The sequence below is a fragment of the Bubalus kerabau genome, chromosome 9 (genome assembly GCF_029407905.1).
Source record: "Bubalus kerabau isolate K-KA32 ecotype Philippines breed swamp buffalo chromosome 9, PCC_UOA_SB_1v2, whole genome shotgun sequence".
Lineage (NCBI taxonomy): Eukaryota > Metazoa > Chordata > Mammalia > Artiodactyla > Bovidae > Bubalus > Bubalus kerabau.
Genome location: NC_073632.1, coordinates 58,393,686 through 58,417,675, shown reverse-complemented (window position 1 = coordinate 58,417,675; position 23,990 = coordinate 58,393,686). Strand labels below are relative to the sequence as shown.

At 41.4% G+C, this 23,990-nt stretch overlaps 1 protein-coding gene across 1 annotated transcript in view; it reads right to left on the bottom strand.

Annotated features, from left to right (window-relative positions):
- Positions 1 to 7,385: 7,385 nt before the first annotated feature.
- Positions 7,386 to 23,990, bottom strand: part of FAXC (failed axon connections homolog, metaxin like GST domain containing) — a 78,992-nt gene continuing 62,387 nt past the window's right edge. Inside the window, exon 6 of the mRNA XM_055535419.1 lies at positions 7,386 to 16,011. Coding sequence (XP_055391394.1) covers positions 15,722 to 16,011 — 290 coding nt within the window. The 3' untranslated portion in view covers positions 7,386 to 15,721. The remainder of the gene's footprint in view (positions 16,012 to 23,990) is intronic.

Here is a 23,990-nt window from a genome sequence, read left to right as displayed (position 1 = left end):
CATGTCAAAAAGTTTTCACTTAAAAAAAAAATCAGCACTTAAGATGGGTTTTTATTCTTGGTTACTAACTGCCCCTGCAACTTACACATGCTGACACCAGGGGGCAATAGTGTGCTGAGGGGACAACAGCACCTAACACCTGGACTTGAAAAGCATGGATTTCTATTTTTCATACATCTTAGATTAACCCTAAATCGTATACATAGGCATAATAAAAACAAAAATCATTATAACTTCCCTGAATCATTATTTGGGAATAATCCCCTATATAACCAATTTACCCTTCAGTTTTGGCTTTAGACGAGAAACTTTATTAACTAATCTTTCCCACCAAAGTCCACTTGCTTTCCATAAGGCCAAGGCTCTTATGAGTCCATCTCCAGGCCCCTTGACAGTCCTCTTACCCACTTGCCAGATGACTTTTCACAGTCATATAATTTTATATTCCCATATTTAAAATCAGTCTTATTTAGTCCCTCCAAATCACCAGCAGAAAACAGAGCACAGACGAGCAATGAATGTAGATTAATTATATGGTTGATTTTTCATATGTGTGTGTCAGCTTCATTCTAGGTTACTAAAAATGGTGTGTGTGGGGAGTGGGGAGTACATTTGGAAATATCCCTACATACCAAGGGGACAACTTCAGAGTTTCTCAGAATCTCACTTCAGAGACAAAATAGAGGGGGAGATAGCCAGTTTAGTAGAACTAAGGGAGCATTTTTCATTCTCTTATTTTGCAATGATAAAGGAAGAAGCAGTAGCCCAGGAGAAGGAACAGAAAAGCTGAGGATGCTTGGAGCAAAGTCCTTGTGATAAGAGCCTCCCATAACCAGCCTGAGAAGAGACGCCAGAATACTGCCCACTTAAGAACAGTGAAGGACATTCACAGACTCAGGACCATCAAACTCACCTTAAAATATCCTTTGGTTCCCAAGCACAGGTATATGCTACATTTTACGGGATCGCTTCCTCACCTTCCACTGAGGCCCCGAGACAGTCAGCATCAACTAATCCCACTCTGTAGTGGGGTCTTAGACATAAAAGGAGAAATGAGAGGTAGGGGAAATTTCCAGTTGCCTCAGGCTCAGTGAGCCAGTGGGGCTTGGTGGAGAGCTGGACATTTTGCTGGAGAGGTCTACATTTTAGCACAAAGAGAGACACAGATAACGTACCATCTAAAACAGACTTTGCTGGGTCTTCCCTGGCAGAACCAAGTTCGATCCCTGAACAGGAATCCCCCATGGTGTAACTAGAGTTCACTTGCTGCAACTAAAGATCCCCAAGTGCTACAACCAAGACTCAGCACAGCCAAATAAATAAATATTTTTTAAAATAAATAAATAAGAGACTTTGCTTACAAGGACTTTTGGAAGAGTGCTAGAAGTCCAACCAGGGGACAACAACAGAATCATAAGTGATCAGCCAGAGAAGCATTCGCCTGTATCCTGGGAACTTCCAGGTAGAAGATTTCCTGGTACTAGGGAGGTCTCCAAATGGCCCGGGAAAGTGCGCATGAGAATCATCTTCAAACATCTGCAAATACCGGCAACCATTTTGGCAGCAGCTGAGTTAGACATGTCCCCCTAAACTCCTCCGCCTTTCTCGGATTCATCCCTAGTGGCCTCAGAAGCTGAGGCTAGCCAATACCTGTGGAGTGGGAAAGAAGGAGGCAGGGAGAGGAAGCTGACAGAAGAAAGATAATAAAAGAAACTCGCCCTTCTTCTGATGGCGACAAATGCAAAACAGAGGAGCAGCTTCAGTGTTGAATACAATTCAGAATCTGTATTATTGCCCTTAACTCTACATATTAATATCAGAACCATAATTGGACAGAAAACTGGACAAAAAGGACAGAAGAGCCTGGCATGCTGCAGTCCACGGGGTTTCAAAGAGTCGGACATGACTGAGCAACTGGACAACAACTGGTTTTTGTCTGCTTGTGGTTTTTTTTTTAATATAAATTTATTTATTTTAATTGGAGGCTAATTACTTTACAATATTGTATTGGTTTTGCCATACATCAACATGAATCTGCCATGGGTATACACGTGTTCATTTTTATTTTTTACTTCCTGTTTTATATTGGAGTAAAGATGACCAAAAAAGTTGTGTTAGTTTCAAATGTACAACAAAGTGATTCAGTTATATACATACATGTATCTATTCTTTTCAAATTCTTTACCCAATTAGGTTGTTACAAAATGTTGAGCGGAGTTCCCTGTACTATATAGTAGGTCCTTGTCGGTCATCCATTTTAAATATAGCAGAGTATACCTGTCAATCCCAAACTCCCTAACTATCCCTCCCCCAAACCTTCCCCCTGGTAACCATAAGTTCAACACTGCAACTGTCTTGAGGGACTAAAGGGATCCCTATCTTTCAATCATCTAATAGTGAGCAGATAAATGATGAGACTTGCCTAAAATTTCATCCAACATTAGGGAGAAAACTAGCCCTACAGAGCAGCTTTGCAGGGGAAGTTATAATTAAAAAAAGGTCATTTATGACTGTATCTGACATGTCTACTTTTAAGCTACTAGTTGCATATTCACAAAATGATACAGGAAATAGGGCTAAGAATAATTCCATATTACTACGAATTCAAATTCCTAATACAGAGAAAGAGTTAGAGCATGAGGAGAAAAAAAAGAGGAAGACAACTCCTCCCTACTAGGAATTTCTGCCTCTAGCTTTAGGCACAGAGTTCAGGCTGAATCCAAAGAAAGCATCTCTAACTGCGCTCTAGTTCTTATAGGATGCAAAACCAGAGCTAAAAGGAATTAACTTCCAAAACCCCCAAATAAAGCCATACACAGAGTTTTCATGTATGCAGTCTCCTTAATAAGTTAATATCCTATAATACATAGCAACACTACAGGACAAAGAGTAGGCGAATGTGCCTAACACCAGAGGCTCTAACAAGAGAATTTATTGGGCAACATAAGAGTGCAAGGGTGGAGATGAAGACAGTGCCAACCACGGGCAGGATTTGGGATTCAGATGTGTGGTGTGTGTGTGTCAAGGAAATGGGAGCTGTTTGAATTATGGGGCTATAATTCCATCAAGGGATCCTGAGGACTGCATAAGCCACTTGAGCCTCCAGAAATTACTACCCCGTATTTCAGTCACCTGTGGTTTGTTCTATGAGTAATTTATGGGCTGCCTTGGCACAGTATGTCTTGTCAAATCTTAAACTTTGGATATTTCTTTGCAATTTGATTTGTCTTTTACCTGAGAATCCGTCCATTCCTGTAACCAACCTTTATTGATCATTTACTATGTGCACCGTACCATGCGGAGAGCTGCCTTGTGCCTCTCCCCTGGAGGCCTCCAGTTGCTGCAGGCTTTAAACCCTTAAAGCTATCCAACACAAGAAATCAGACATTCCATGGCCGAGAGACATTCCATGGCCCATGCCTGGGGAGTCAACAGCAAAGAAAAAGTAACACAAGTGTTTAAGGAAGATACAACCACAAGCTTTTGGGGGAGGGGTTCCCTGAGTACTCCATCCTTGGGGCTCTGTCTAAGCAGTTTCGCAGGCTCTGCTTACAGGGAAAAGCTCCTTTTAGGGAAAAGGGGGTTTATTTCCCTGATGCTAAGACATAGGTACAAACACCCAATCAGCCCCCACCATCTGACTCCAAGCAGCTGGCATGATGCCTCTGAGCAACACAGATATGCTTGTTCCATTTTAGCCTGTCTATAATACCTCTGCCTCCTTTATCTCTTCAGTGGTATTAAGGTTGTGTTAGACAGTAGTGTAAAAGCTGAACTCTCAGACTCACTGCAGCTCTGCTGATCATCTGACAGAGATTGGAGTAAGTTACTTAACTTCTCTCTCAGTTTCCTGATCTGTAAACCAATGATGCTGATGGCAAGGTGTGGTGATGAGGGTGATTATGAGGAATGATAAAACCTCACAGGGCTATGGTGAGGATTAAATGATAAACAGAAGGAGGTTGCTAAGAACACAGTGCTTGGCACAGAGTAACATGGTGTGTATGTTCTCAGTCATGTCTGACTCTTTGCAGCCCCATGGTCTGTAGCCTGCCAGGCTCCTCCATCCATGGAATTTTCCAGGCAAGAATACTGGAGTGGGTTGCCATTTCCTTCTCCAGGGGATCTTCCCAACCCAGGGATCGAACCCATGTCTCTTGCGTCTCCTGCATTACAGGTGGACTGTTTACCACTAGTGTGCCACCTGGGAAGTCCAATTAATATGGTACTAATAATTAATTAGCTATCAGTAATATTAAAATATATATAACACAATAATTGTGTATAATGCTTCATTATTATATCACTATAGTTAATATTAATTAATTAGCTATTACTAGTTGATTTGGTCAACTAACTCCTCCTTTCAGCACTGTAAGAATCAGCAGAGCAGGAGGTGGAGTCGGTGTTGCCAGAGGAGTGGCTTTCAGCCTCAGGGAAGGATAAAAGGAAGTTTGAGCCAGAAGCTATCTAAAAGATTAACCTGTAAGAAGCCTCATTTTGTAAATGAAGACACTAAGTGATGTGGTCTCAGTGTTACTGACTCTAACCATGCCTTAAAGATGTACATTATGCAAATACAAGGTGCCAATAATTTTTTATTATCTCACCAGCCCATTTGCTTCAGCAATCCCTTCAGGGAGGTGGCTTCACTTCTACCCCTTCACAGGCTCCAGTCCAGTAGAGACTGGTTCCTCAAATTCAGGGCGGCTAAAATCAAGCACCGCTCTGGCCCCGTATCGGTCCCCCCTCCTCCCCTTTCTCTGCACTGGCAGCAGCAGGCCACAGTCTCCAGCATTACCGCCGCCTGCACCATCTCCCCCCAGCCCACCCCCTCCCGGGCTCCCCACTGCCGGGAGTCTCGGGTTCTCCTTGTGCACGGTGGCTGCTCTCCCTTCTCCCCATGTCCCATCCCTGTCCTCATGTCCCACCTCTGACTTCACTCCAAGCCACTGAGATCAGGTCCAGCTGCTCTCTGACCAGTGCTGCATGCAGGCTGTCATCAGTGAATCTCATCTAAATACTCATTCCTTACATTAGTCCCCAGCTCAGAAACTCTCCTCACCTGCAAAGGGATGACTTTCCAAACAGTTGGCCCCCGGGTCCTTTCTCCCCACTTACCCTACTTCCCATTTTTGTGCCACTATCAAATCAAGACTATTGACACCCCGGAGTAGTCTTTAGAATTTCTGCTATTTTCCTTGAAATGCACCAGCTAAGGCTGGAGGAGGCTTGTGAGAGTGGAAAAGCAGCACCAGGCTTCCCCACAATACACCCTTGGCACAGTAGGGTTGGGAAGAGGCCTGGGGCTGCTCCCTCCCACACTCAGCCCTTCCCTCAAGTCCCCTCCCTTCCAAGGCTGCCTAGGATGCTGTTTTAATCAGGGTTTTCCGATCTGTGTGGAGCACAAGTGACCCAATGAGCTCGCCCCAGACCAAACAGTCCAGGGAGGGGAACTCCAATCCTGCCCATCCCTCACCTGGAGATGACCCCCAAGTCTTCACCACAAGAACACCATCAGGCAAATAGACCAGGTACCACTAGGCACACAGGGCAGCAATGCAGACGTTACCATAATGAAGGAGGTGGGTTCTCTTTCCTCTTTGTTTTCCAAAGTTCCCTTTCATCCAAAGGACAAGCTACTTTAACCTTGCCTGTACCCATGCATGCTCAGTCACTCAGTCGTGTCCAACACATTGCGACCCCATGGACAGTAGCCCGCCAGGCTCCTCTGTCCATGGAATTTCCCAGGCAAGAACACTGGAGCCGGTTGCCATGCCCTCCTCCAGGGGATCTTCCTGAGTTGGGGATCGATCGAACACACATCTCCTGCATCGGCAGGAGAATTCTTTACCACTAAAAGGAAATTCTGTGGCCAGTGAGCACCAACCTGGCTGGGCAGTGTTTAGAAGGTGCCGACAGTGGCACCATCTGCAAACCACACAGGCCGCCCCCGAGAGAACAAGGAGACCGACTGTGCCATCTCCCCCGTGAAGGAAAAAGACGAAAATGTGAAAAACGGCATCATGGAATACTCGATACAACTGGTTGCAAAATATTTCTCTTAACACTTCTGGGAGCAAAGTGTTTTGGAAAGGCAAACCACCCCCTTCATTCTAAAAGCAAGGAGCACAAAGCTTCCCTGAAGGGACAGACACCAAGCCTGAGTCCAGGACCCCCACACAGGTTCTAGAAGGGTTTGAACCCACTTAAGTTGAAATAGTTGTAGATTTGCCCCAGAGCATTTCCAGTGGAGGTCTATGTTACTAATAACACAGACAATAAATAATAAAGGCTGAATAGTCAGGCTTTACAGGTTACCAGAGAAAGGGGATCTAAATGATAAAAAGCAAATTATTATCTCTGAATGTGGAAAGGGGGGGTTCTCTCGTTATTTACCTAATAGTCCCACGGTTTGAAGAGTTTGGGATTTTGTGGGGTTTGGGTTTTTTCCTGTTTTGTTTTGTTTAGGGGTGGGGGGTGATTTTAGCCATGCTGCGTGACTTTGGGGATCTCAGTTCCCTGACCAGTGTTGAACTGGGGCCACAGCAATGAAAGCCCAAAATCCTAAACACTTGACCACCAGGGAACTCCCAAGTTTGAGATATTGAATGCTACCTTGTTGTAATTTGCTCTAACAGGTAAAAAGCTAACATTTGAATAATAGTTGCTCAAATTCGTAGAATAGATTTTAAACATTCTGAAGGCCTCCACCCATTCTGAAATGCCCACAGGCCCACCTCTCCTTCGCAGTTCCTTGCCAGGCATGTGTGTGAAAGTAAGATTTGTGTTTCCAAAACCTCACTGTGAATCTCTGACCCCAATATTTGACTTGAGCGTCTCTTAGCCACATTACCTAATCTACCACTTCAAGCTTCTTTTCTCATCTATAAAATGGGAATCAGAATTACTTCCCTGAACAGCTGGGAAAACCAACTGAGGCGTGTTTACTTATCCAGAGAGGACTTGGTCTACCCACCAGGCCAGCAGCCACAGGGACAGTCTTCACACGTGTTCCCCTCTCTGCATCTCCTTCTCTCCTCTCTGCCAGTGGACATCAGTCCTGACAGCTCTGAACGGGCACACTGGGCACGAAACAAGGGCAAGAGAGGAAAGACCGCATAATCCAGAGACCTGTTTTTCTACTTAAAAAACATTCATTTAAAATTCTATCAGAAAGTCACACGCCTAAAAAATTCATTACCTCCCTTCTAATTATACATGAGCCTTAAAACTAAAATATTCTCCCAACCATCTAAGAGACCACCACTTAACAGTATATTAGATGCAAAAAATATCTCAGATTTTCCCCATGGGTGTAAAGTTTAAACATTCAAATTTGCAAAAGAGAAGCAAACTGGAATAAAGACATTCACAGCCAGCTATTTCATATCCATTAGTTATCATTTACACATCAAATACATACAGCAATGAGACCAAATATACAGAATCTCCACATTTATATACAGTAATCAACATAGTGCACAATTCAAATCTATCTTACAATCAAGTGTACAAGTTTAAATATGGCTTTATAAACTACTAACAATAACTGTGCTAAAGGAACTCATAGGTCCAGAAGTAAACACTGGAATGCCGCCTCCATATCAAGGCCCTCGTTCAGCAAGATGCTATCCACTGTGTTTGCCAAACAGAGGGTGCAAGTCATTGTTTCCGGGCAGTGTCCACCCATCAGCCCCCAAGCAGCTGAAATGTAGGTTCAAATTATACCAACATTGGTCCCTCCTATCTCAGGTATCTGAAAATAAATCTGTACATCTCCCACACATTTGGAGACACGGGGTAATAAACAAATAGAAGAAAGACAAATAATCAGTGAGGTGATGATTACCAGGAATTATCAAAACGTGCTTTTCAGATTCAGAAATTCTCAGGCATGAGAGTCAGCATTTGCATAATTGAGGTTTTTCCCTCCCTCCTTTCTTGTTTTGCTTAAATCAGTGTACTGAGGAAACTTTCAGGAATTTAAGAGATGTACTATATCAAGTGGTCCCCAAAACAGAATTTAAAAGAGTTCTTATAAAGGTAACATCTAATTATTCACTCTTTTCTTCTAGCCAAAAATGGCTCTTAAGAATGAATAACCTTGATCTAAAATCATGCTTCCATGCCTATTTTACATCTACTTGCCCACCAACAATATAGACACACTCTCTAACCAACTGCTGCCTTCTACGTGCTATCTTTAAGTCCTTCTTGCCCCATACTCTAAACTCTATCGAGTAGACTATTCCCTGTAAATTTCTATGTTTGCTATGGTTTTTAATGTACATAACAAATCATTGGAGCAGTGTGTGTGTGTGTGTGTGTGTGTGTGTTTAAATAAATACCTTGCGGGGCATGCTTAGAAAGTCTTACTGATGAGGTCAATGAGCGCAGAGGTTTGGAGACCACTGCCTACATAGAGATGAGGTGGGTGTCTCCAAACATTTAAGGGTCTTCTATACAACAAATATACAAATATACTCTTGTACATTTTTTATATTAGAAAATGGAAATTCTATGTCACAAACACTTTTGAGAGACAAGAAGGAAGTTCCAGAATCAAAGGAGTGAACACACCAGGGCCACTCCTCCAGTTCCCAGGCTCAGACTCAGGTGGGATGAGAACAAGCCAGAAACCAGGACAAAGATCAAGGTTACTCCAGGGCTTGCTGCACTGGCCACTGGAATAACCACAACAGTCCTTCCCTACAGATTGCACTTGTCTTTCATTTAAACCCGTAGTCCTTCAGATTGCTTTAGTAAGATGCCACCATTCAGAACACTCTCAACGTGCCTGACACTTCTCTAACACAGCCACACCACACAATTGCTTGAAGCCCTGTATCTGTTCATCTTTCCTTTTCTCCTCCCACTCAGTGAAATTCAACCACCACCAGAGGAAGGACTTGGATCCTCATCTTTTCAACCACCACCTTCAGGGGAACATCACCCTCATCAAGGGTGGAGTTGTCAGACACTCAGCAGGATACAGATTGCTGGGAAAAACACATGTTTCTGATAAGCACGATCCCACGAGACTGCTTACTTTAGGTAAAGTCATTTTGACAGGAGTCACACAAACATGTTGCTCCTACTGAAGCAGAGATTCCCTCCAAAATTTGAACATTATCTCTAGTCTTATTGCTGCAAAAAAAATCAGATATAATTTGTTAAAGATAAAAATACAATCATCTGGACACGGTTGATATTTTAATAAGCCAAACATGATCTCTTATTAGGGGATAGAAACAAGTATGAGAGAAGACTTCCAATTCTGAACAACTATTAAAGAGAACAGTCTATAGATTGTAGTATTTTTTAAGGGAGGGAGGTAGTAACTACCCAAAGCATTACTCCTTTCTAGCCTCGAATTATATCACATTCCCTCTGCTATCTGTTTAGCCACTGCTGATTAACTTAACAATTTAGGAGCTAAATCCTACTGTTTTCAAACCCATGGGGTAACTTTTTTTTAATACTAAAGAAGGTCTAAATTATACTAATCAATCAAAGTTACTCTATTCTAGAGCTAAAAGTAAAAAAATAGGGAGGGGAAAGATGCTTGCCAATGGGGGATGGGAGGTGAATTAGTCACTTTTAGTAATACTACTTTTCATAAAATGAAATAGCATCATAAATATATATCGCTCTATAGCTAGTGAATTGTTTGAAAATATTTAAAGCTGTAATTAGGGACAAGAGCAGCTGAAAAATATTTAAGAAGAACATTATAACAGTAATCAAGTTAATTGCTGAAATTCTTTGTGTATGGAACACCTAAGTACTGTACCAATGTTTGGCTCTAGATAACTTGTTTCCCCATGGAAATGGTCAAGAGTGTTGGTGCTGGCTGGACCATATTCATAAGCTGTTTTATTATTGCAATGGTCCCCTTTATTTGTCTACAAATTTGATAATTAGGGGCAATAATCCACTTGACATTTGAGCATCCAAATAGTCTAGCCAGCAGCAGAAGTTTCAGAGAGCTTTGGTCTGGGGACAAAGTCCCTGTTTGGCCAGAGCCAGAATGGTTAAGGAGGTCATACTGTCAGCCCCAAAACAGTGAGTTGCTTCCTTTTACACTGTTTTCAGTATTCTCTGTAACCTTCTTTAAGGGGCAAGGCCAATGTGTTGCTGGTTCCAGTTATCTTAAAGATTAAAGTGCCTTAATTACCTTTAAGATATTCTTTAAAGTCAGGGACTAAAAACCTAAAAAAAATGAAGAAAATCCCACATCCATTAGCATTTACTCCTGGTATTAGCAAGGGTTCTGCCGTCCAGAGGATCCTCCTGCTCACACACCAATGGGTCCTTTTGAATTTTGCAAATTGCATCCAGACCATCAAAAGTAAATGAATAAAAGTCAAGCATGCCACAGTCACAGGCAATAGATCCTGGACCTGTTAGAAATGGGTTGCCAGAGTTCCGCATTTAGACTCAAGAAATATTTGTCATTGAATGTACTTTCATCAGTCCTTGTTCTTCTTAAATAGCACTGCATAGACAGGAGAACAAAGAATCCTGGGTAATAGTCAGGAGCAATGAAAATAGTCTCACCCGTTTAAAAAAAAAAAAAGAGGAAGAGGAGGAGAGGAAAGAGGGAGAGGATGGGGGAGATGAAGAAGGAGAAGGGAAAGAAAAAGAAGAGGAGGAAAAGCCTGAGTTGTTTCCTATCAACAAAAGGCACCATCCTTTTATTGAAAATACACTCAACAATTGTTCAATTAATTAATTAATGCAGAAAAACCTGATTGTGCAGAACTTATTCCTATAAGGAAAAATCCAGCTTCTTCTCTCCCACCTTAAGCCACAGACCAGTCAGCTTATCCATGCAGAAGTGGTGCGTTTCAGGGCTGAAGTGAAGCCCCTGTCCCTGAACTGATTTTGCAAAATCAACATTTTGGGTGGTCAGAAGGTAGATGACAATGATCATGACAACAAAATCCTTTCACTTTCAAAATGCCAAACTTGTCAGAAAAAGGATATTTTCTCAATCAGTGTGAGGCGCCTCTTCTTCCTTCCCTGTCACAGAGCACTCTCCATGTGGATAACGATACAGATTACTTGTGCTTGCACCTCCCATTCTAATTTGTCTCCTGTCTGGCTGGGATAAAATCAAGCAAGAATGAACACTAACAGCAGTAAATTTTAAAGGCTGTTTTTCAAACAAGGGTTCTTCAGCTGTGGTCCATGAACCCCCTAAGGAATCCACAGGTAATTTCAAGACATTTCTACATCTCCTGAACTTATATGCAAAATTTCATATATCTCCATATTTTTCTGGGACTAGGGCATAGGACTTGCATTAGATTATCAATAGAGACACAAAGATTAAAAAACCACTGTGTGTGTGCTCAGTTGTATCCAACTCTTTGCAAACTCATGGACTCTAGCCCACCAGGTTCCTCTGTCCATGCAACTTTCCCAGCAAGAATACTGGAGTGGGCTGCCATTTCCTCCTCCGGGGGATCTTCCCAAGCCAGGGATTGAATCCACATCTCCTGGGTCTCCTGCATTGCAGGAAGACTCTTTACTGCTGAGCCACCAAGGAAGCCCAATATCTTTCTAGGGTATGACCCTCTTCCCCTAGAAAGATATTGGGCTTCCTTGGTGGAAGGAATCCACCCCCCATGCAGCCTTCAGGGAAGGAAGTGATGGGAGCTGTGTTTCTAGAGGAAGCGAGGATTACAATAAGCTGAGACCTCTTCCTGCAGAACTGACAAGGTTGGGCCATGTGAGGTGTGTGAGCCAAAGGAGAGGAAGGGCAGGCATTTCAGGAGAGGGGCTGGCATGAATGGAGGCACAGAGCAGAGCACGTGAGGCATGTCTAGGCAACGGCAAATGGACCAGCCTGGATGCACTGGATGGCTTACATGGAGGAGCCCTGGCAAACAAGATGAATAAAAATGTGTGGACACCAGGCCCAAAGGAATACCTCATCCTAGAGCAATACAGTGCCCTATGGGGGTTTTGAGAAATATTAATCTAAGATGATGGGTAGAATGGATCAGGGAAGTGGCGATGCACGTAAAAGAGATTATCACAGAAGCTTAGGCAAAAGAGAATACCTAAAACCAGGGTGCCACATCTGTTCACCACTCTATATCCAGTGTGCATTCCAGGGCCAGGCTTAGGGTAAGGGCTATCAACTCATCACTGAGTAACTAAATACCCAGTGAGAGATCATATGGGCATGGACTCCTTAAAAGACCTAATCCAAGAACAAGGGTCTTGGTAACTTAAATGTCCATCTTGGTGACATTCACAGATCACAAGCAGCACTTTGTACAGAGTAGATACCAAACAAAGATCCCTTGAACTGACCCGGGTGAAGAGATACAGGGGACAAGACTGAAAGATTTCGAGCACTCTCTGAGAGGCTGGGATGAGCTGGTTCTACAAACATGGAGTGAGTTCTCAGGGAGGTGGTTTTAAAAATAATCCAAGTCAAGGTGATGTAATGGCAAGAACTCTGTAAGGCAAGGTGAAAGACCTCAGTTCTGGGCCTGCCCTTCAAATAAATATGGCTTTCCAGAGCAAATCCACCACCCAGCTATCCATGTCTATGAGTCTATACTTTCTCTCGAGTAATCTGGGCAAGACTCCCACAGCTACAATCCTTAACACCTCCTTTCCTTGAACCCTAGTTGTTTCACAAACACATATCCTCATACCCCAGTACACACAAGTAGGGCTCATGTGAGGATGAGACTCAAGTTCTAGTTCAAGTCCATTTGTTCTAAGTCTGTGATCAGTCAGCTGGGCAGCCCATCACCTTGGTAGCATTAATATTCACAAATGATGATGTTATAAAAGAAATGGGACCCTCTGGCAATACGGTTTATCTCTGCATAAATTTAAATCATCCTTGTTATCTACTCTGACATATGCAAGGCAAAGTATAATTCGGCTGCTCCTTCATCCAGAGAAGTGGAGATGAGGGTGGGGTGGGGCAAAGGGAAGTAGAGAAAAAGACAGAATTTAATTTTACAATGAAAGGTTAAAAAGAACAGGTAGCCCACAGGTCTTCTGGCCATCCAAAAGCATCTCTTAGCATTAAAGATCACACTTCCTTATCTTCCAATAAAAAAGAAATACAGAACTTGAACAAGAGAGTCAGATGACCAAAACATCCCCTAACTTCTTGTTATTTTTCTTATAAGTAGCACCTGTTCATCAAATAGGAGAACAGTTCAATCTGGGCAGCCTAAGAACGAAACATATAAAATTAAAGCCCACCTAATCAAGACTGCATAAGTCGCCCACACCACTGTGGGTTTTGTCTTAGTCATTATTTTTCCATAACCCACTTTGGGAAAGTAAAACCTGGGTATATTCTGGGGTTCCTAATCAAGTTATACCTACAAAATGCTGAGTACCCAAGCATGAGGGGTCGGGCAGTACCCAGGACTCAGCCCCCGTGGGAGGCACCTGGAGAGAATGAATGAAGGTTTCACATATTTAATGTTGGTTCTCCATGGATGTGCCCTCCAAGTAATACACAATAAAAAATATCTGTGACCCCACATACTCATAACTTAAACCTTCTTGGCATGAAGATACAGTATACTTTGTGCTATACAGGAAGAATAAATTATAGACAAAATTTCAAACACCACTTTGAAGGTGGGGAAAGGGCAACTCAGTCTTAGCAGAGCTAGATCCAGAGTCTGTCGACTCCATTCACATTTTCAGGCCAGGACTTTCCCTGTCACACAGAACTACCACCAGTTGGTCTTGGAATGCATTTGCAAGAGAGATAAGAGGTGGGTAATCCTGGAAATGATACTGGAAACAAGATAGGCTTATCCATTCATATATCTTCCAACACATTCTCATTAGACAGCAAACAGTCCCCTCAAAGATGAAGGGTTTGATAAGATACTAACAACTGAGTTTTATGTGGAATAAAAATCTTTAGCTTAGAGTGTTTCAGCACTTCTTCCCAGTTATACATTGCTTAAATGGTAAATCACCTCAAAAACTCTCTCCCATTACATCTTTGTGAATCCACAGCATTCTAGGACTGTTTTGCCAAAACTATATTCAGAGTCTTTTTCAAATAAAGTATATGAACTTCTCAGAAGTTGCTGTCTTTTAAGAAGTTCCTTTTTAACCCCATTAGGAATAGCCCTTCCCCAGGCAGTTGTGGTCAGAAGCCCAAATTCACAGCCATCGCCCTAGGATCTTCACCCCATATTTCACTGGAAAATGTTCTAAGTCAACCAAAACCATGTCTTCAGAGATAGATTGCCTTAGTCAACACTGTAACCCCAAGAGTTCAGGTGCTCTATGGGGAGGGAAAGAGAGGACAGGAAGGGGAGGGGACATCCTTAAGAAACATTAAGATTCTCCTCAGCATTGACTTCCCCTCAGTGGACAAGGGCCGAGAAGACCAGAAAAGTTGCATTAATAAAAACTGCATAGAGTCTACACGGCACAAAGTGCTTTGCTACCATTTACAACGATCCTCTTCCTGTTTCATCTTTTCAGTACATCTTGCAAAGTTTGTTTTCAAAAAACACATTACAAGTTGGCGAGCTTCTGCTTAAAAAAAAAAATCAAATCCTTTCCCCTTCACTTCTATTAAATAGATCTTATTCCTGAGCTTTATACCCTCCAGGTAAACTAAACATAGGCAACTTAACACTCCGGAATCAACAAAGGACAGCTTTCCAGTGTGAGTTCAGGCAACAAAAGAGACGTCTCTGCAAATATACAGTAGAGTTGAAGACTGTTTGTAGCTGTTGATGATCTGTAAAAATATTTCCAAGGTTCTTTCAACGAAAGGTTTCAACTCAAGCAAGACCACAAAGAGGATGATGAGTGCGTCCTAACTGTGCCTTGGTGTGTATTCCATCGGCTCGGCTTGGGCGAGTGACCGTGGCTGCTGTTGCCTGAATGTGGAATTCCTCCGCCCGCCGATCTTCACACGCACGAAGCACATTAAAGAATAAAATGTGTTTATGTCACACCTCTTCCTAGAGGTTGAAAGCGCCAAATGTTACCACATGAATCCTCACAACACCCCTGTGAGGTAGGTAGGTGGAGACTATTGTCACCCCCACTTTACAGGTGGGGGAAATGAGGCACACAAGAATTAAGGGACTTGCCCAAAATCACACAGCTAGTCACTGGCAGGGCTTAGGATAAAACCAATACTGGCTAGCACCTAGCACAGTGCTCTGCACATAGTAGGTGTTCACTGAATATCTATGGATTTTATTTGACTTATATTTCAACATACAATATACACACAGAAAATACAAGTGGCCACCAAAGAACATTTATCTCCTGCATTCCTTCTGATGACATCACTCATGACTTTGAATCCTACTGGATGAAGGATGTTCCAGGATCCATCTCACATGTAAGCCCTCAGGTTGCAGGGGATCAACGTATAAGCAGTCTGTGGACAACCCGCTCTTGCACTGCTCTACCACACAATGTTAGTTTTCTAATGAAAACAAAAAATGGATTTCAGGAACCATGCTGACTTTTTTTAATTTTTTGCCTCTGTTTTAAATGGAGCCATAGGAATGGTTCTGTGTCTTGTTTGTACAAAAAAGAAATAAGGCTGCTCTACTCCAGTTAGCTTGTGAGAACTGTGCCAAGCACGAAGATCTCCTCCCAGATCAATGGATTTCTGCCTGGGAAACTGGACTGACCCCAGGGAGTGGCAGCTCCAACAGAGGAGGGTCAGCGAGGCTGCCCGTCACTTGCACTGTTCATGGTCTGTGTAGTCATCCATGTCCACATCAGAGTCAAAGAGCGAGTGTCCCGTGAAATCTGTGTCTGGGGTTCTGGAAAAACTGTTCTCTGCTCCCTCGTCTTCAAAGGTCTCTGTCCTTGAGTAAAAGCTGAAATCCAGCAGGGGCGTGTGTGTTTTGCTCCCCTCACTGCTCTCCTCTGACTCATAGATGGTGTTGTCATCATCGTGGTGCCACTCAGGCCAGAATTTTCTTCTTATCCTCTCACAGTACATAGCGAGATTGATCAGCTCACCTGCAGGGTGGTAAGGAAAGCAAGGGTTAGTTCTCAGAAGCAACCATCTACCAGCCACTTGGCCTTCTGGGCAACTCAGAAGAACAGTGTAGGGTAGGCATGAACAATGCTTTTCCACAGAGGCACTGTTTCAAATGTTTAGATTTTATACACAGAAGAAAGGTGAGTGGGAAAAAATAAATTCAGTGAGTGGGCTGGATGAAATTCAGGGGTGAGTCCTAGGATGGTGAGGAGTGAGCAGGGTAGCTGATTCAAAATGGCAGCTAAACTACCCATTGTTTGGCTTTGTGAAACATTTTATTATTTTATGTTTGCATGTCAAGAAAACTAGTGCTTCAGCTGGTTCATCTCTAAATTAATTTATAGTCCATGAAAACACACCAACTGTTAGTTGGATTAAGTCAGCCAGAAGTGATCATTCATTCCACAAATATTTGTAGTGTTGTTACAGGCTGCTGTGCCAAGTAGTTGAAAAAAAAAATAGGTTAGGAAGGAAATTTTGCCCTGAATCATCCATAAAATAGATAACTCAGAACTGTCTTTATGGATGAACATGCCTGCAAACACATTTAGTAAAACAGAGATTGTTTAATTTTTTAAGTAAAATTCAACACTACACCCATGATCGGGTTCTTGCTTGGTCACCAGGTTACTTCTTTTTACTGTGAATCAAAGGAACACTTTCATTAACTTGCTAAAATTATCCAGGCATTCGTCTGAAACATGACACAGTATTTGGCTTTCATTTCCTAATTCCAAATGCAAACTGCAGAAAGAGAGTGAGTTTTTGCTTTTGAGCCACCAGATGGCAACAACTGCTCAATAAGCATATGATTTGTCACTAACTCATACAGGATTTTATTGCCCTAAGAATAGTCTTTGGATGTTTATTTTTTTTAATTATATAAACACTCACTTACTGTGTAGGTAATCCATGTTTTATTTCAGAAAATTAGAAAATACAGGTAAGCAAAAAATAAAAGAATTACCAATAATCCCATTGTCATAACATTTTCATTTATGCTGTTCTTGAAATTTATGTTTATTTATATATACATTTGGGCTTCCCCTGTGGCTTAGCTTGTAAAGAATCTGCCTGCAGTGCAGGAGACCTGGGTTGGGAAGATACCCTGGAGAAGGGAAAAGCTACCCAACTCCAGTATTCTGGCCTGGAGAATTCCATGGACTCTATAGTCCATGGGGTCACAAAGAGTCAGACATGAGTGAGCGACTTTCACTTTTTACATATATATATTTACATATATTTACATTTGCAATGTAGCATTTACTATATATTGTTTCCTATGCTACTTTTTAAAAAATTTTTATTTATTTATTTTTGGCTGTGCTGGGTCTTCCCTACTGCCCGTGAGCTTTTCCTAGTTTCCCATGCTACTTTTTTCACTTAACAACATATGATGAAAACCTTTTAATTTTACTCTATGACCACCTTGATAATTGTATTCTACTTCATTATATAGATGTACCACAGTTTCATTTTATTTCAGCTCTCTATTACAGCCATTTAGGCTGTATCTATATTAATAGCTTTATCGGTTACAGTCTGTAACTACTCTATCTCATTTTCTATCAAAGAAAATAATATATATTCATTTTGGAAAATCCTAAGTCTGTATATAGAAATGGTATAAATATATATAATACACACACACACACACACACACACACACACACATAAAGAAGAAAACAAAAGCATCAATAATCACACCAATCCAAGGTAATGACAATTAACATTTTGGTGTGTTTCTTTCAGTATTTTTTCAATTTATGTATTGTCATTATTATCATTAGTTGTCACTTCCTGTAACATTATAAACATTTTCCCACTAAAGTTTTTCAAAACTTTGATTGCTATTCTGCTTAAATAAACCCATCCCCTACAAAACATAAGGCAAATGCCCCTACCTCATGGATCCTGTAAACTATTGGATTTGTACATGGTTCACCATGTTCGGTCTTCTCAGATCAAAATAGTTCGACTCACGCTTCTATGAGTCCATTCTGATTTCCCCCAACTTGAAGATCTATGAGCTCAGGAGCCAGAAACCGAGAAGCCCACATCACTGCTCCTTTTGGGAAGACACATGCAAAATTTTCACCTATTATCTCCCTTGGGGAAGCAGTTGTGAAAATGCTTTATCCGGTATTGCTGGTGACCAAAAATTAGATACTAAGATGAGGAAGCAGCAGCAACGGGCCACTGGGGTGGAGGATATCAGAGATGAACTGGGGTCACTTCACAGCTGGGGACCACCCTCTTTGCCTCAGTCAAGTCCATTCCCAGAAAGCCAGAACCTAGGTACAAAGTGCACAGGATCCACATGATAAATGACTGTCTGCACGCCTTCTGTGGCTATCCTCTCTACAGCCCTTTTCCTTACCTTTCATCCAAGAGAGTTGCCCCCCCCTTCATGAATATGTGTCATTAGAACTTTTTCAATCAGGAACAATAAAAATTAATAATAATAAAAATAGCAAACATGTATATAGGCCTTACTGTGTACCGGGCACTACTTGAAGTGCTTTATTTACTATTGAATTCATATTAACTCCCATCCCTAGTCCTGGCACCAATCCTATGAGAGAGGAGCTATTACTATCTGCATTTATGATAGGAAAACTGAATCAACAAAGAAATTAATTAACTTGCCTAAAGTCACACAGCTAGACAGTGGCAGAGCCAGGATTCAAACAAAAGCAGTCCCCAGACTCCATGCCCTTCACCAAGACTTGACCTTGCCTCTCTCCTGATGAGTTGACAACCTGGCCTGGGAATTCATAGCTTCCAACTACCTGTCACAGATTATTTTTCAGTAATTCTTTCTAGAGTCTCAAGAATTATGAGAGGACAGGTGTTGTCACTCAAAGACAATGGGTTGTCATGAAGAAGAGATCATTCTATCATGCCGTTAAGAAACGGTCTGCTTTGATAAGCAAGGACTGGGAGTTCACATGCCCATCCTCATATCCTGGCCCTGATAAAAAGAGTGAAGCAAAGAGTGAAAATTTACACTTCAATTCTCCCTTTATCTGGATTTGCCAATCCCTTCTAATGCATAGACCCTCTACCAGCAGATCCACTCAACATGCTACCAGCCAAAAAGAATGAAAAAAGTCAGCAGTATAAACAGGTTATGTGTGTAGTGGGTGTGTGATATGCTCATGTTAACATAAATGCCTATACTGAAGATGTAAACTTTGTGAAATAATTTTTTAAAACAGGAGGTTTTTTTCTCAAAGAGTACTCAACAAACAGATAATGTCACCTATCAGGCTAGTAAGAATTAAAGCCTGATACCGTCCAATGTGGAGAGTCAGACATTATACAACATGGTTGGTGGAAGTATAAATTGTTAAAAGCTTTTCAGGAAAGTAATGTGATGTTACCTATAGAAATTTTAAATGCACTTGTGTGTTGGCTCAGGACTCTGCTTTTAGTACTCTATTCTATTCTTGCCTGGAAAATCCCATGGACAGAGGAGCCTGGAAGGTTGCAGGCCATGGGGTTGCAAAGAGTCGGACACGACTGAGCGACTTCACGTTTCACTTTCAGTTTCTACTAAAATAAAAGCATCAGTATGTAAAGACAGATGCACATGGATGTTGAATGTAGTATTATGTTAATGAAAAGAAGAGAAAGAAAACAAAGATGGAAACAGCCTGAATATCCAATAAGGACTGACTGATATTTGTTATATCAATCCTATAGAATATTGTACAGCTATTAAAACAATAAATATTCTATTTAGCAAAAAAAAATTATAAAGTAATATGTATAACATAATTCCATTTGGTTTTAAAATAATATAAAAACAGCTATATATATGTATGTAAATTCGTATGTGAAAAATAAAAAGTACAGAAGGGTTCACTTCAAATCCCTAATCTTGGTTTTCTATGGGAGTGATTTTGGACATTTGTGCCTTTATTTTTCATACACAAATTTACATACCTGTATATAACTGTCTTTTTTATTTTATTATTTTAAAATTAAACAGTGGAATTGCACTATACACATTATAATCTTTTCACTAAATAGAATACTATATCTTTTTAATAGCTGCACAATATTCTATAGGAAGGTGGCGCTAATGGTTGAGAATCTGCCTGCCAATGCAGGAGACATGAGACATGAGACATGAGTTCGATCCTTAGGTGGAGAAAATCCCCTGAAGGAGGGCATGGGCTATAGTCCATGGGGTTGCACAGAGTCAGACATGACTGAAGCGATCTTAGCACACACACACAATATAGGTGAGGAGATGATAAATCTTTTAAAACACACCTGCCTAATTCAACTTATTGTGACAATTGTGTATTACTTTTTAAAAATCCAATTACTTTTTAAAAATCCAATAAAATAAATTAGTAAAATGACTAATGAGTGGTTATTAATATTTTCAGAAAACTGGAGAGGTTATTTATCAGAAAAACAAATGGCCCTTCACCCCAAGGACACTCCCAGACAGGATAAAGAACTTTTCTCTTGAAGTTTCGCTAATGGAAATATTCCCCACTCTTTGGAAAAAGTGACTCATTTCATTTTCCTGTATCACTCCAGCTCCTCCCAGCACCGCTGCAGCCTTGGACCCTTAACCAGCCAATATCTAGAAAACGGGGCTGGCGCCCGCACACACTCTGTTTTCAAGGTGTTCACTCAGCACCTCCCTGCTCCATGCTCCTGCGGGGTGCCAGCTATGCCCGTGGTTGCTTCCTTTAACCCTGTGTCACACAAGCAGCAAGGGCACTGAACATTTCCTCTTTAGAAAAGTTCTTATCAAACTTGAACGTGGCAATGAGGACACCCCACCCCCTTTCCCAGTCTCCCTGAAGCTAATTCACAGATATAAAAATACAAACACTAGCAAAGGTCACTCAAGCCAACCCTTTCCCAAGACCCAAATTCCCCCACGACCTCTTCCTAAACACCTCCAAATAGAGAACAGTAAGAGTATGGGGTGAGTATATACGTGCATGTTTTTCAAGGATTCCAGCATTTTTTCTATCTTATAATCTATCAAAAAATAAGTGAAGAATACATCCAAGTACAATAAATAATTATTGATAGAAAATCTGCTGAACAGGGTTTTTCTTAAAACACAAAGGTCCATCTAGTCAAAGCTATGATTTCTCCAGTAGTCATGTATGGATGTGAGAACTGGACAATAAAAAAGGCTGAGCACCGAAGAATTGATGCCTTCGAACTGTGGTGTTCGAGAAGATTCTTGAGAGCTCCACCTTGGACAGCAAGGAGATCAAAGCAGTAAATTCCTAAAGGAAATCAATCCTGAATATTCACTGGAAGGACTGATGGTGAAGCTGAAATTCCAACACTGTGACAACCTGATTCAAAGAACTGACTCATTGGAAAAGACCCTGATGCTGGGCAAGATCGAAGGGAGGAGGAGAAGGGAACGACAGAGGATGAGATGGTTGGATGGCATCACCAACTCAATGAACATGAGTTTGAGCAAACTCCAGGAGATGGTGAGGGACAGGGAGGCCTGGTGTGCTGCAGCCCATGGGGTCGCAACCGAACAACAAAAACAATGGAGGGTTGTGTTTCTTACAAATTCAGAAAAATAGCATTAGGTTCCTTGATTTTGATCTGGCTTCCCAGGGTGAGCAGTGGAGTGGCAAAACCCTTTCCCTTTTGCTGTTTTACTTTCCAGGCTCTCCATGTTCCACGCCTGTGTTAAAGAGGGCCATCCACATGCAATTGTCTAGGAAGGATACTCAGATCAAAATATCAAATGTGACTCCACATTAAAAGGGTTGTTGAAAAAGATAAGAAATAACAAGTATAGGTGAGCATGTGGAGAAAAAGGAACCCTCATTCACTGCTATTGGGAATGTAAATCGGTGCCCCCACTATGAAAAACAACGTGGAGGTTACTCAAAAATTAAAAATAAAACTACCATATGATACAGCAATTCCATTCCATTTGAGGTACTTCCAGACACTGCTGATGAGAATATAAATTGAAACAGTCCTTCTAGAAAGCAATTTAGCTGTGTAGACCAAGAGTTTGCACCCTTTGAGACAGTGATTCCCCAACTAGAAATTTAGCTTAAGTAAACAACCAGAGGTAAGCATATATATATATGTATGTATACAATAAATACACAATATTCACTATAGAATGTTAGTAAAAATTATTTAAAATCACCAGCAAGAGACGTTCCCAGTAGTCCAGTGGTAAAGAATCCACCTGCCAGTGCAGGGGACATGGGTTCGGTCCCTGGCCCAGGAAAATCCCACATGCCTGGGGCACCTAAGTCTGTGCGCCACAGCTACTGAGACTGTGCTCTGGAGCCCTTGAGCCACAACCAATAAAGCCTGCACACGCTCGAGCCCGTGCTCTGCAACAGGAGAAACCACTGCAATGAGAAGCCTGACCACTGAAAGCAGAGAAGCTGGCATGTAGCAACAAAGACTTAGTGCAGCCAAAACTAAAGAAAAAATAAAACAAACCACTCACAAGTCCAGAAAAAGATTAATCGCATAAATTACAGTGTAGCTATAGGATAGGATATTTTGCAATGACTACATTGTTTTGAAGAATATTTAATGACAAAGGAAATGGCCATAATACAGTTAATCAAAAACTGCAAACTGCAGGATATAACTATTTCAACATGATCTCAATTTTGAAACATATATGCATACATGTAGTTGATAAAAGATGAAGAAACATACTACAATATTAACAGAAGCTCTCTGTGGGTGTTAGGGTCACAAGTTATTAATAATCTTTTTAAAAAAATCTCTATCTTTTCTAAATTTTTCCAGTCAGGAAATATTTCACATCATACACAAACATATTATATATATTTTAAGAATTGTCGAATGTTCAAAGTCTGTCCTCATACTCACCGAAATTAAGGAAAACTGCCCACTATTCTGGATGTTTCCTGGAGTAGTTTGTGTAACTAGATATTGTAAATAATATCTAGGATCAAAAAGCTAATTTTTTTAAACTTTTGACTGCACCATGAGGTATGCAAAATCTTAATTCCCTGACTAGGGATCCAACCCTTGCCCCCTGAAATGGAAGCATGGAGTCTTAACCACTGGACCACCATGGAACTCCCAAAAAGCTAATATTTATACACACGCCCTCACACAGGTGGCAAGGACAATGTCGCCCTGGCTGTCCCAAAGCTACAGCAGAAAATTTCCAGATCCAAGCCACTTGCATGCCTGGGTATGAGCCAGGTCTCCACTATTCAGGCTCCCGGTGGTTTGTTTCTACTTCTCCTTCCTCTTGTTACTTCTTGGGAAAGTCTCCACCACAGAAAAAGCAAAGGCAGAGAAAGAAGCTGAGACCAGATTAGTAGCTTGCCGGCACTAGCAGCTCTGATCAAAGGCTTAGAAGGGGCCTGGAATAATGACTGAAATGACTTTTAAAGAGTCACTGTGGACTTGAATGACTTGTGCTCCTCCAGTCCCCAAGGAGAGCTGGAAGCTACTAACTTGTTTTAAGAATCAAAGTGCCTGCAACTATGTGCCAACAATGCCCTGCAGATGATGGCATCAGATTCTCCCAGTGTGTGCATCTCCAAGTGAGACTCAAAAATCAATTCTCCAAAACCACCAATCATTTCTTTAAAAAGAATACTAAATGCCTCAAGTCCCTCCAGGAAGTAACAGAGGAAAGTGCCAAGTCATAAATAAATCAGTAAAAGATGCCTCATTTCCTTAAGAAGGGATTCTGTACAATCTAAGAGTTTACTGATATTGGATACCTAAATCCTTCTAAAATAACAGATGACCTCATACATTTGACCCTTGAACAAAGTGGGGGTTAATTCACATAGAACTTATAGTCAGTCCTCTGTATCCAAGGTTCCTCCACATTCATGGATTCAACCAACCATGGATGGTGTAGCACTATAGTCATTACTATTGAAAAATATTCACGTATAAGTGACCCGTGCAATTCAAACTTGTGTTG